This window comes from Ascaphus truei, chromosome 20 (assembly GCF_040206685.1).
Source record: "Ascaphus truei isolate aAscTru1 chromosome 20, aAscTru1.hap1, whole genome shotgun sequence".
NCBI classification, from domain to species: domain Eukaryota; kingdom Metazoa; phylum Chordata; class Amphibia; order Anura; family Ascaphidae; genus Ascaphus; species Ascaphus truei.
The window spans coordinates 23567979-23582037 of NC_134502.1; the positions used below are offsets into that span (position 1 = coordinate 23567979).

A 14059-nucleotide genomic window follows, 5' to 3' on the forward strand; every position below is an offset into this window, starting at 1 on the left:
ATAGACAGAAGGCCATGCTAAATACGAAAGAAGGCCAACGATCAATTAGGATCTGAGGTTCTACAGCAGATAGGAATTGGGCAGACTGGGTTCAGCCAAGTGGTTCTACTTTGCCGTCAAGTTCTACTTGGCCAAACCATGTTCGGACCATTTTCCTATCTGCTGTTGAACCTCGGTCTCCATTTAATCCTTGGCTTTCGTTAGGATAGCCTGGTAGTTAACTGGTAAGCCGTTTCGAGAGCGGGGGAAAAACTCCCCCGTTATTTCGCATCCTCCTTTCCCGTCCTGCAGATGTAAGAAACGTCAGGACATTGGCGCGTTTTTTTTTCTCGTAAGAGTAGCGCTATGGAAAACAATGGTTAAGGCGATAATGCACGCGTTGGTCAAGGCGTTATTTTGCGTTAATGGAGGGGTGATAACGTCTGCTACTTCTGTATCCTGTTTGGTCACCCTAACCCCTTGGTTTCAGGTGCAGACACACCCCTTACACAAGACTAATCTTTGGTGCGTCTTCCGCTTCCTCGTGTGGGCACTGCGCCAATTTTCAGAGGACCGGCTCATGAGATCTTTAAGGAGCCGCCCATTCCTTACTCCCTCTTGTTGTATTACATAGATGTGAAGCAGGGGGTTCTGGGAGTTGAACCACGGTCATTTCAGCTCCGGGTACCTCCTGCTTCCCGATATGCGTGCTGGGAAAGGTGCCGCCGGTTACTTCCGTGTATTTAACACCTCGCTTGAGGCGGGTCAATGGAAACCATCCATCACTGCTTCCTATTGGCCTGCTTCACTTAAACCACCATTTTGTTTCTCCAGAAGACATTCCGTGCCGGCACCTTTCCCGGTAAGTGTCTTGGGAACCTGGGGGTCCTCAGATCTTACGTTTGTGACAAGTTGTAATAACGTTACCTGCTCTTATAATTTTCGATTGACCGCACCACGACCATTTGGCATTGTAATGGTCTTCTGGACGTTTCGGCACTCGGGGAGAAGGGGCCCAGGTGAATCACTGTGTTTACTTTTTGTGTCTAGATTCGGAGCTGGCGTTGATGTACAACGACGAGTCGGTGTTGGAGAACCATCACTTGGCCGTCGGTTTTAAGCTGCTGCAGGAGGAGAACTGTGACATTTTCCAGAACCTGACCAAACGCCAGAGGCAGAACATGAGAAAGATGGTCATCGACATGGTAAAGAGGCGGGTGGGGATAACAGTATGCTGTGTGTGATATATTGAAGGAATATGTCTGTGTGTATATATATATATATATACTGTATGCGCCTAGGACATTTGGCCGTCTGGACAGTTTATCACCACAGGCAATGTATCCCCTACGTATGCGCAAACTGGGGGGCGCAGCGGTTGCAGAGGTCCCATGCTCTCCCCCGAGGCATTTAAATGAAATCCTGGGGGACCGCGCGTGGCCTCTGTAACTAACTTACCTTCTCTCCGACGGCTTTGGTGACGCGTCGCCACATGACACCGCGGCGTCATTTGACGCCGAATACCAGGTGGGGGCGCAAGCACTGGGGAAGGGGGCACAGGGCCAGAAGTTTGCGCACCCCTGCCCTAACCCCTTACCCTAGAAACCATAACCCCTTACCCTAAACACCTTAACCCCTTACACTATAAACCCTAACCATAACCCTTTACCCTACAAACCAAAAAACCCTATCCTAAAACTCTTAACCCTTAAAACCCTAATGGCAATGTTCCAAACTGACAAACGGGGTTCATTTGATAATGAGCAGTTTATTGTAAAGTATGATCATACTCATTCAAAACTCTATAAGACTCTCTGAAATGTGTTACTAGGCAGATTATACTAACCACTCCTTAATTCTTAAACCAATCATTTTACAGATTATTACAACCTGGTTTGAACTGGCTTAAAACATCTCTGAATAGGTACCCGGTACATACTTTCACTCGGAATGTGGGCGTTACTTCAGGCACTGTCGTAAATCTACTTAGAAGCGAAACCACACCACACATCTTACACACAAAATGGATACTGGAAAACATAACAGACAAAATGGAAACAGAACATCGCTTTCAATCCTTCTCCAGAGACCCCCCCCCCAGTCTATTTCAGTGATATATCAACAGTATCTTCATTTCAGCAATATTACTTCATCAGTAACCTAAACCCTAACCTTAACGCTCTCCCCTAGAAACTTTAACCCCCTCAGCCTAAAAACCCTAACCTTAACACTTTACACCCAAATCCCTAACTCCTTACCCTAAACAAACCCTAACCTTAACCCTTTACACCCAGATCCCTAACTCCTTACCCTAACCTTAACCCTCTACCCTAAGAATCGTAACCCCTAATCCTAATGCTAACACGCGGCCCAAACATCTCTCGGTGGCTAACACTCCCTTTCCGTATGTCTGTGTGTGTGTATATCCCTGTATACCTTTCCTTTCTTAAAAAAAAAAAAAAAAAGATCTACAACCTTTCTTTGACGCTAGTAACGGCCGTCGGTGGATCTGCGCCTTTTGTTGTAAAACACACTGCTCCTTTTGGCGTTAAAGTCACACATCAAACAAGTGCAATGCAGCATCCGTGCTTTGACCTGATGCCAACACAGCTGTTTGCCACTTGTTCCTAGTGATCATTATAAATTATACATGGAGCGAACTCCCAAGCAGAGAGGCTAGGGAAAAAAGAATGACAAAATGCATGGGATACGTCAACGGGCTAGCAACAGGCAGGTCAGCGGGCGGTTGGAGGGTCAGTAGGACAGCAGCACAAAGGTACAACAAGGTGTATATGTATATATGTATAATATATACTGTCACTTATTCATTTTCTGTTATTTGAATGGGCTAGGTCCTGGCTACGGACATGTCCAAACACATGAGTTTGTTGGCTGATCTGAAGACCATGGTGGAGACCAAAAAGGTGACCAGTTCTGGAGTGCTGTTACTCGATAACTACACAGACCGGATACAGGTGGGTAACGACAGCGATTGGGCCAATGTTCGTGATTTCCCCCCCGAAGTAGAAGGCTTTTTTTTTGCCAGATTGTAGCGTGCCGCTTGATATCTCTAGGAGTTACCGTAACCCGGCATTTAGACGGCAGGTAAGACCCCACTTCATCGGCAGGATGGAGCCGCACATCTGTCCCAAGCATGTCCTGAACCTTGCGGTGTTAACGCCTCCCACCTCAGTGGGGTGTCTATTCCATGAACACGCCACCCTTCCCGTGAAGAAGCACTTCCTCACATCTCCCCGGCGCCTCCCACCCTCCACCTTCAGGCCACCACCTTTTTGTTCTATCACTTGATCTCTCTCTGAAAACCCTGTATGTATTTAACGACATATTCTGTCATATCTATCCTATCCCGGCCCTTTCTATCCTCTACTCCAGGGGTTCTCACCTCCAGACCTCAAAGCCCCCGCCCAACAGGTCAGTTTTCCAGGATATCACTGTTGCGATATCCTTAAAATCTGACCTGTTAGGGGTGGGGGGGGTCTTGAGGACTGGAGTTGAGAACCTCTGCAGTCTCTAATCTATACATATTAAGGCCCTGTAGTATTTCCTGATACATTTTATGCTGTACATCAGGCACTATTTTAGTAACCCTCTTTGCCCAATCTCCAATTTATTTACATTCTTCCGGAGATTCGTTCTCCAGAATTTAACACTCTAGGTGAGGCCCCACCAATGATCTATAAGGGTGCATCACTACCCCTCATTGTCTGCTGCTAACACCTCTCCCCGTACAACCCAACATTCTGCTGGTTCCCCGCATTTGCTTTGTTACATTGCTCGCCTACTTTTAATTCAGATGTTGGAGGGACTGAAACAGATTTAAGGAGGGGTCTATGAACTAGTTGCGTCTAAGTTACAAACGGTTCCTTCCATCTGGTGCTGAATTTTAGACGACCATATGGAAACAAGAGAAAGTGATGTACGGTATCATACATCTTATTATGGCCTGGGTGTCCCTAACTCGTCCTTTGGACACTCCCCAAATTGCAAGCCACACCATGTAAAAATGAAACAGAGACCTTAAGACGTTGATCCTAAGACAATTGCCTTAGAGCCCCTTGGACTCTACGCCCACCGGTGGAGATTCTTGCAAGACTCTCCTAATTAGTAAATGTTCTATTGTCTTCTCCTGTAGGTCCTCCGTAATATGGTGCACTGCGCCGACCTGAGCAACCCAACCAAGCCCTTGGAGCTCTATCGTCAATGGACGGATCGTATCCTGGAAGAGTTTTTCCGACAGGGGGACAAAGAAAGAGAGAGGGGGATGGAGATAAGTCCCATGTGTGACAAGCACACGGCCTCCGTGGAGAAATCCCAGGTGAGCGACCCACTCCTACACCAGCCAAGATGTTTACTCGGGGGAAAGAGAAGCTGCTTTGCGCTATGGATGGAAAAGGGTAACATGAGAGGAGGTTCTAAAGGAAGAATATTGTCTTAACCATTTGTGTTTCTTTTGATTTGTAGGTAGGATTCATAGATTACATTGTCCATCCTCTATGGGAGACCTGGTCCGACCTGGTGCACCCTGATGCCCAGGATATTCTGGACACACTGGAGGACAACAGGGATTGGTATCAAGGCATGATCCCTCAGAGTCCCTCCCCCCCACCTGATGACCCGGACAAGGACGATGAGGCCTGTATTGAGAAGTTCCAGTTCGAGCTGACGCTGGAGGAGGAAGGGGAGGACTCAGACAAGGAGAGGAACTGTGGCAACGACGAGGAAGAAGAAGAAGGCAGCTGCCCTCACGAGGCTCCTGAAATCCAGGAGCCGGAGCTCAATCAAGAGGAGGATAGTACAATGCAGGAAGGACAAATAGAAGAGAACGAGGACTTCTCAAACAGCACGTCGCCTGTGGAGTTATGAGCTTTAGCCCTCGCTGGAACAAAACTTACAAACTTTGTAACAAAACAAAAAAAACTGTTTTACACAGAGATCAAAAAGTGATTTATTTCCTATTTCATATTTATTTAATTCACTTTTTGTTTTGTATTCTCAAGGGGAACAAACACACAGCCACTGTAGATTCAGATACTTTGCACAGAATAGGAGTCTGCTGCCATATGAAAGTTACAAACACGCTCTGGAAACTAACTTTTTAAATTTTTTAATTTTTTTAAATTATTTTTTTTTCCTTTTCTAATTCTCGTTCTTTTTTTTTTTTTTTTTTTTCTTCTTTTTTTTTTTTTTTCCAAACGGATGCAACAAGGAAACCAAGTATTGTCGATTGTATTTAATTTTTTTGCGCTCGCAGTGATAAAGCCATTTTTTTTTTCAGGGAAAAGAAACAAAACAAAAAAAAATTAAGAACTGAATGGATATGTACGTTTTTATTTTTTTATTTCGTTTTCACGGTGGGAACTTTTTTTTTTTTTTTTTAACGTGGAAAGTTTGTCAAAAACAAAAAAACGACGTCTATGTGAGCCAGCTGGTTCCACTCTCCGGGATGTTAAAACTCCGGGAGGGGCGCCAAAGGAAGCAGACAGTAGAAAGGGTGTGCCTTCTATGTGCGTGTTCATTTCTGTCGGGTTTTTTTTTTTTCCTGTCATCCTGTGTCATAAGCAACACCCCCATGACACAGGCCTCTGGTTAAACATTTAACAGCGTCATCGCTGCTAAATGACGTTCTGTGTGTCTTCAAGGCTCGTATACTTAAGAAAAGCGGGCACTTTGACTTCATCAGGGTGCCGACATGAACTATTCAAACACCCTTTGCGGGGTAGGGGATGATTTATCGTACAGGCTCTTGTAGTGTTAAAACCTACAGTATCCAGCGAAGTTTAACAGCTAGCTTATAGACTTGGAGGACAAAAGGTTTATTCACTTTTTGGTATATAAAAAAAAATATATAATAATAGATGTATTGTTCTCTCTTGACATAGATATATATATATATATTTTCTAAAGGGTTTTAACTTATTAACTGGCTTCTCTTACGAGACCCGCTTTGACGCCATAGTTTCACGAAACAAAACAGGGAAGGGGATGTTGTTTTTATGTTTGTTTTGTTTTTTAATCCACTTGCAGTTCGACTGAAAGTCTTCCTGGATTTTTATTTCATTTGCACATTGGGGTGATACGCTGACAGCTGGGGGAATGAAGTGACGGGTCAGGGGCAAGGGAATGAAAATGAGGGGATTTTCCCACCAACGCACTCATGACTGCTGCATTTCTTTATTGTTTGCCAAATACTACATCGTCTGTAAGCTGAAAGCTGGCAGATAGTCACAGTTAGACGCCAATTTCATCGTTACCTCAGCCACCCACTTTACAATGAAGGTGGACAGGTGGTATAGAACCCGGAATAGGATGGAAATTTCCGTCAAGATTAACATTATATTGGCAGATTACATTGGACACATTACCATTGTCTATATTGTTTATTTTTTTTATATAGTTTCAAAATGATTACTAGTCACGTGTAATCAAATATCTCAAGAGAGTTGGGGTAGGTCGAAATGTACTTGTTTAAGTCATTCAATGTGTTTATACACGTAGGTAACATGAGTGACTCATTTCTTGGCAATATTTCCACAGGAGTGGAGAAAGCGTGCTCAGTTTTTCTTTAAATGAGCAGTTCCTCCTTGTTTTTTTCCCCTTTTTTTTTGCCCCCATTTTTCTTAACAAGATACGGACCCGGGGTGTCCCCCCCCCCTCTCCTCTGAGCCAAATGCCACTATTTTCAGCTCTAGGTAACCCCTCAGTTCCTGAGCTACTTACAAGTGAAGTTAAATCGCCCTTAGCAGAAACAAAATGGCTGCCAAATCTCGGGCCAATGGGAAGCTGCAACATCAATGGACAGCCATTTCAATCCCCTTTATAAAAAAAAACAGGAAGTAATGGCAGTAACTTCACTGGTAAATATCTCGGGAAGCTGTGGGTCCCCGAAGCTGAAAATAACACGTTACAGCTCTGGACAACCCCATCCCCCGGATCCCATCCTGTAAAAAAAAAAATGGAGGTTAGTTAGGGCAGATTCCTCCTTTAACCTATTTCTCCTGTAACCCAGTGCTCTTGAAGTAGTTTGTCAAAGGGGCCGGGTCAGGAAAATTATCCAGGTTAGGGGTAGGGGCGCCAGATGTATTGTAATTTCTTTTTTTTTAGATACATTATTTAAAAAAATCTATATATATATTTGAAAATGGTCCTACTGACATGTTATACTTACACTATATACATTTACACGGAAGTAGCTTAAGGCCTCGTCCAGGGTAGAAGTGAGCGCGCCGGCGCTCCAGCGCCGTGACGTCAGGCGCTCATGTTGGTCGTGCGTTTCCTGGCCAGCTAGTTGCGCGCATAGGGTGGGGGCGGGGCCCCATTGGCTGAACCACGCCCGTGAGCTGGGCAAGCGCGACAAATACGAAAATATTTTGTCTCTGCGAGCATCGCGCCTCCCCCAACGCTATCGTGAACGCACGCGCACACTATGGACGGGGGAGGGGAGGGTTGTGTTTGATTGTTTTGAGCGCGAGCAAGCAAGCGCGCTCTTGCCCTGGACGAGGCCTAAAAGTGAGCATCAGTCTGCAAAGGGACGCATAGCTGTGTTGAGTAACTGAAATGAAATTGAGCCGGGGTCATACAGCTCGTAGGCCGTTGGACGTCTGGATTTGGCAAACATCCCCCTCACAACCGCAAACTCTGGATGCTTAAGAGACACGGCTTCTAGGCCTTGCATTCCCACTTCTATTTTCACACTTACATACATTTGCCTTAAGCCAAAATGTCGGAGGCGGGGGAAAGGGGTGGGGGTTGATCTTACTTTGCCGTCGAATGCAGTTCTAGAAATCGGGTATGTTCGCGCGTGTTGTTTTTATTTATTTTTTTCATTTAAAGGGCTGTCCTCGATTGTTTTTTTTTTTAAGAACGGTTGGGGTGTCTCCTGTGGAATAGTCGTCTTTGTGTGTTTAATCGCCGCTTTCTGGCGCTCGCTATCTCTTGCGTAAAACGTTTAGCCTTCCAAAAAAAAGGGGGGGAGGGGGAGAAAGGTTATGGCTCTAAATTAGGAGTTTCCCATCTCCAGTCTGCACAAACCCACCTCAACAGGTCAGGTTTAAGGATATCCCTGCTTCAGCACAAGTGGCTCAATCAGTGGCTCAGCCATTTTGACTGAACCACCTGTGCTGAAGCAGGGATATCCTTCATACCTGACCTGTTGGGAGTTCTTGAAGGCTGGATGTTGGTAAACACTGCTCTAAACCATCCTGAAGTCCCATCCTGTTTGTATGTGTCAATGCAACTTTGGAGAAAAAATGGGGCATTTTCACTCATCACTATGTTTGAAAGCATTTTGCCCCTCCTACCCCAACCTGTACCTTGGGGCGTGTTAGTAGGAGGAGTTACACGGTGCACACATTATAATGAGATGTATCACATTCTGCGTCTGCCCCAGTTTGCTCCTTGGGGAGAGTGAGTACGAGGAGTTGGGGGTAGTTACACGGTGCATAGATTATAATGAGATGTATCACATTCTGCGTCTGCCCCAGCTTCCACCTTGGGGAGAGTCAGTAGGAGGAGTTGGGGGGAGTTACACGGTGCACAGATTAGAATGAGATGTGTCACATTCTGTGTCTCTGCCCCAGCCTGCACCTTGGGGAAAGTCAGTAGGAGGAGTTGGGGAGGAGTTACACGGTGCACAGATTATAATGAGATGTATCACATTCTGCGTCTCTGCCCCAGCTTCCACCTTGGGGAGAGTCAGTAGGAGGAGTCGGGGAGGAGTTACACGGTGCACAGGTTATAATGAGATGTATCACATTCTGCGTCTCTGCCCCAGCATGCACCTTGGGGAGAGTCAGTAGGAGGAGTTGGGGAGGAGTTACATGGTGCACAGGTTATAATGAGATGTATCACATTCTGCGTCTGCCCCAGCTTCCACCTTGGCGAGAGTCAGTAGGAGGAGTCGGGGAGGAGTTACACGGTGCACAGATTATAATGAGATGTATCACAGTTTGACACTCCCAAAACACCCTGAAGCCAGATATATAGAATGTAATATTTAATTCTGATTTGGGATAATTCAGAAGCAGTGGATTTAGAACCAATTCCCCGAGACATCACCGAAACCTCAAACATATGGGTTAGAACAAGAACCTTTCAACCCTGCACTGTAGATTTCGGCATTTATTTATTTTTATTCGCCAAACATCGAATGTTTCCAAAGTTTTGTAAAAACTTTTGACCGTTTTTAAACTAAAATTAGCATAGGTTGAACTTGATGGACGCATGTCTTGTTTCAACCTCATCTACTACAGTATGTAACTATGTGAATATGGGTTTTGCTCCTGTACCCCTCCTAACCTATCAGCATTGTCATCTTGAATTTCGCCAGAGAAAATTTCACACAAGCACTTGAGGTGTATTTTAAAATGTTCTATTATTATTATTTTGACCATTTGAGAGAGAGATAGGCGAAGCGAATTTTGGCAATTTTCGGCATCCCAAAACGCACGGGTCACGGTAATACAGAGTGGCTGAGGACTTTTAAAAACAGCACTGAGACATTACTTTAGTTGGGGCAGACCTAAACTTGGCGTTACTTACATCCAAACCTTGAAATAGGACATTTACAGGGTCTGGATGGGAGTAACCACACAGTTAGGTATAATATAACTAACATAGCGTTATTTACCTCTCTTCTCCTATTTCGGGGTCTGGATGGGAGTAACCCCACAGTTAGGTATGATATAACTAACATAGCATTATTTCCCTCTCCTATTTCGGGGTCTGGATGGGAGTAACCCCACAGTTAGGTATGATATAACTAACATAGCGTTATTTCCCTTTCCTATTTCGGGGTCTGGATGGAAGTAACCTCACTGTTAGGTATGATATAACTAACATAGCGTTATTTCCCTCTCCTATTTCGGGGTCTGGATGGGAGTAACCCCACAGTTAGGTATGATATAACTAACATAGCGTTATTCTCCTCTCCTATTTCGGGGTCTGGATGGGAGTAACCCCCACAGTTAGGTATGATATAACTAACATAGCGTTATTTCCCTCTCCTATTTCAGGGTCTGGATGGGAGTAACCCCACAGTTAGGTATGATATAACTAACATAGCGTTATGTCCTTCTCCTCTCCTATTTTGAGGCCCTCCAAATCCCATATTTCAGGGTAGAAAATTCTCTAGCAAAATGTCATCAAAAATTTTGAATTTCGCTTTCCGACTTTTTTCAATTGTGCCCCAATTTTTTAGATTAAATGTTCTGCAAACCTCTTTGCACATTCAAACAAAACATAGGCAAAGCGAATTTGGGTAAGTTAGCATGACTGGTGAGTTCTGCAACATACGTACATGTAGATGGAAAAAAAATATATACAATCAATCGAGTAATCCTCTTTTGAATTTCATCAAAGTAGATTCATTATTCCCTATTTTACACTGAGTTACCTTCACCTCATATCATAGAGGGCAGCACAATTTAGTTAACTTGCTGTATAATTAAAGCAGACTTTACCTCTGTCTTGCTTCTCCAGTTTTTTTTAACTAAATGGCTTTACGGAAACTGGTCTCAAATCCCCCCCCCCCCCCTGAAAATGAAATGTGCTATAACCAATCCAGAATTAAATATTGATTGCCCTAGTCATTAAGGAATGATGGTATAACTGGTTCAGGTTTCAAAGACAGAAATCCTACAAGCACTTAATCGTGACTGCAGAACAAGGGAGTTAAGACACTACAGATGTCAAGACGGACCTAAAACAGAGACATTAGTAGCATCCAAGGTCAGGTTCAACAGCCTCTCTGGTCGCCCAACCAAACACATTATGGTTTATATTCACTAAGCCAAGCTATGTCACTGGGCACCTTCCAGCGCTGGAAGACGCCATATAGCCCAAGGTGTCTTTCGGCACTGGAAGGTGTTATGTGGTCTAGCACCATTTAGTAAATGTAAGCCTACATAGCCTGTGCTTCAAGCTACCGTACACGTTGACCACTGTTAACAGCCCATGGTTAGGATGTATCACAGGCCTATTTACGGTTTCACGCTCATACCCAACCTAGTCGGGCATTTCTCTCTCTCTTCCTCTTCTCCAAAACCCATATTTCAGGTTAGTTTCTTTACTGGCAAAATATAACCGAAAATGTTGACTTTCTCCCAGCACTTTCTAGGCTGGATGTTCTAGCAAACCTCTTTGAACTGCTTACAGCTGTGGGTAGGATGCATCATAGGCCTATTTACGGTTTCACGTTCGTACCCCCACCAAAGTCGGGCATTTCTCTCTCTTCCCTCCAAAACCCACATTTCAGGTTATGTTCTTCTCTGGCGAAATGTAATAGAAAATGTTGAATTTTTCTATTTCGTCCACACTTCTTAGGTTAGATGTTCTAGCAAACTTCTTTGAACCGCTTACAGCCTGTGGGTAGGATGCATCCCAGGCCCGTTTATGGTTTCATGGGGGTCCCCAACCAAAATTGGTCACTTTCTTTAAAAAACTGGTTGACTGGGGGCCCGGCAACAGCAGGGTTTTTTTTATGTCGTACGTTTCGGGAAGGTTGGTGTTTCAGCGAAAGAAAAAAATGTCTGATGTACTTTCTTTTTACTGTAATGTCGAATCCACCAGATGTTATGGGCTGCACTCTCAAAGTATGCACTGATGTGTAAATGGGGTGCTCCATACCCAACTAGACAAGAAAGTCGACTTTTAATAACAATAATAATTGGGCAGATAAGTGGACTTTTTAAATTGACTTTTCTCTGATACTCCTTTTTATTCCGTGGCCAGTAAACAACGGCCTTCCCTTTCAGACTGCAAACCTGTGAGTCAAAGGGAATGCAAAGTAAGCGTACGCAAACTTCCTTGAAACTCTTGGATACTGAAGACACTGTCCAACATGTCTGTCTGTCTGAAGCGTTCTCCTTTTCTCGCACAGGCAAGAAATGGTATTTCCATGTGTCATGTTGTTGAGGTTGCATTTGTGAGATTAGCACAGGAAGTGATGGGACTTTTTTGTTCTCCTTTTATATTGTCACAGAAAGCAAAACCATATACCGGAAACCATTTGATGCACGTGATGATAGTTGAAGGGACACGTGAACGATTGTTTGGGATTGGGTTGAGTGCCCGGAAACCATTTGATGCACGTGATGATAGTTGAAGGGACACGTGAACGATTGTTTGGGGTTGGGTTGCGTGAACGGAAACCATTTGATGCAAGTGATGATTGTTGAAGGGACACGTGAACGATTGTTTGGGGTTGGGTTGCGTGAATGGAAACCATTTCATACAGGTCATGATTGTTGAAGGGTCACGTGAACAATTGGTTGGGTTGAATGAACGGTAATCATTTGATGCACGTCATGATAGTTGAAGGTCACGTGAACAATTGGGGTTGGGTTGTGTGACACGGACCACAGATTCCACAAAATAGGCATTGTCCGTAGGAGACAGAAGAAAAAAATCTTAATTTCCAATACAGACATCACTAAGTAAATATATGACAGGCAGTGGATGAACAAGTGGCCTCGTCAATATCCACCCAAAGCGGCAGTTTTTGGCCGAAATTCCCCCCATTGAAATGGATGGGGGAATTTCAGCCGAACAACCGCCCGATCGGAAATTGTGGCAAGTCTGGGACAACTCTTTTTATTTCTCTTTAGCTTCCCTCCTTTTGGTCTCTTGTCGTATATTATGTTGTGTCGCAAAACTAGACAATAAATAAGAGGATATGAAAGTTTGCTTCATTTTGGTAGGAGGAAAAAAAAAAGGAATAATAATAATGATAAAATGACAGAAAAACAAAAAGATAAAAATATGCCATTTCTGTACACAGTACTGTAGCAATTGATTTCTATTTTTAGCCATCAATTATTAACTTAACTCCCCCAGCGCCAGGGGGAGTTGGGACGGCCAACTGTTGAAGGCCACCCTCTCTCCCCTTGGGGCTGGCTGGGTTGTACCCCCCTTTTTCTGCCGGAGGCGGGAGGAGTCTCAACCCATCTCTCCGGCGTCCAAGGGGTTAAGCCTCAATCGAATCCTTAAAATGGTTCTTGTACAGTTTTTATTTTTCAAAAAAAAGATTATACTGTTCTCGCGCGTGGTTCGTTTAAAAAATAAAAACAAACAAAAAAAATATAATGTTATTTCCTTTTTTTTTGTACATACTGTAATGTTCAGATTGTAAATTATACGTCAGTTGATCGCCGCCAGTTTGAGAGGCGGTGACACTGTCGGTGCTCCTGGTGAGACTTCTAAGCTGCAATCTCTGTGTATATTTATATGGTGTATTATAGACAAAATGGGGAAAAAAATTGTAGAGTTATTACTATTATTGAGATTGTTGTATTACATTGCACTGTTCTCTGTACCAAATCATGAATTACAGCTTCTGAACAGAGCCATGAACAAGATATTGTGTATTCTTTTCATTCCCATATATATGTAAATATAATATATTTATATAATATATATCACCATATCACCATCAAAAAGGATTATAAATGGCACACCACTGTTTAAAGAAATTTAACAAGGTATTTGCTTTTGGTGCTCACCTTCCGTTGATCCTGGCATCCCAAAGCTGGATCCTATATACTGGCAAGGTAGGAGAAAAAAGAAGGAGCACACAAAATATGGTGGTATCAAAAGATTACCAAATGTATTAATGCATCAGAGCGTTATGTAGTAACGTTTCAGGACACGAGTCACTTCCTCAGACCAAACACTTCTGAGGAAGGGACTCCTGTCCTGAAACGTCACTACATAACGCTCTGATGCATTAATACATTTGGTAATCTTTTGATACCACCATATTTTTTGTGCTCCCTCTTTTTTCTCCTACCTTGCCACCATATCACCATCATCATCTTCAGCCCTTGTCGATCCACTGCTGGATGAAGCCTCTCCAATGATCTTCCAGGTAGTGTGGTTGCAGCCTCTCTTCTCCACGTTGCTCCAACACATTCTCTCATTTCATCCACTCCTCTTGGACAGCATGGTACCCAACTGGATTCCAAGGAACATCGAGAGACACACAAACATATTAATTCACATATATATCTAATTATAATCTTCAGCCCTTGTTGGCCCACTGCTGGATGAAGCATCCCCAATGATC

The 14059-nt window shown here is 43.8% G+C and overlaps 1 protein-coding gene across 6 annotated transcripts in view; it reads left to right on the top strand.

The window, feature by feature from the left end:
* Positions 1-13339, top strand: part of PDE4A (phosphodiesterase 4A) — a 375781-nt gene extending 362442 nt beyond the window's left edge. For all 6 annotated transcript variants that reach the window (XM_075577433.1, XM_075577431.1, XM_075577432.1 and 3 more), the window contains 4 exons: positions 1030-1184; positions 2832-2954; positions 4133-4315; positions 4462-13339. In XM_075577433.1, the coding sequence (XP_075433548.1) occupies positions 1030-1184; positions 2832-2954; positions 4133-4315; positions 4462-4863 (863 nt within the window). In that variant the 3' untranslated portion in view covers positions 4864-13339. The remainder of the gene's footprint in view (positions 1-1029; positions 1185-2831; positions 2955-4132; positions 4316-4461) is intronic.
* The last annotated feature ends 720 nt before the right edge of the window (positions 13340-14059 follow it).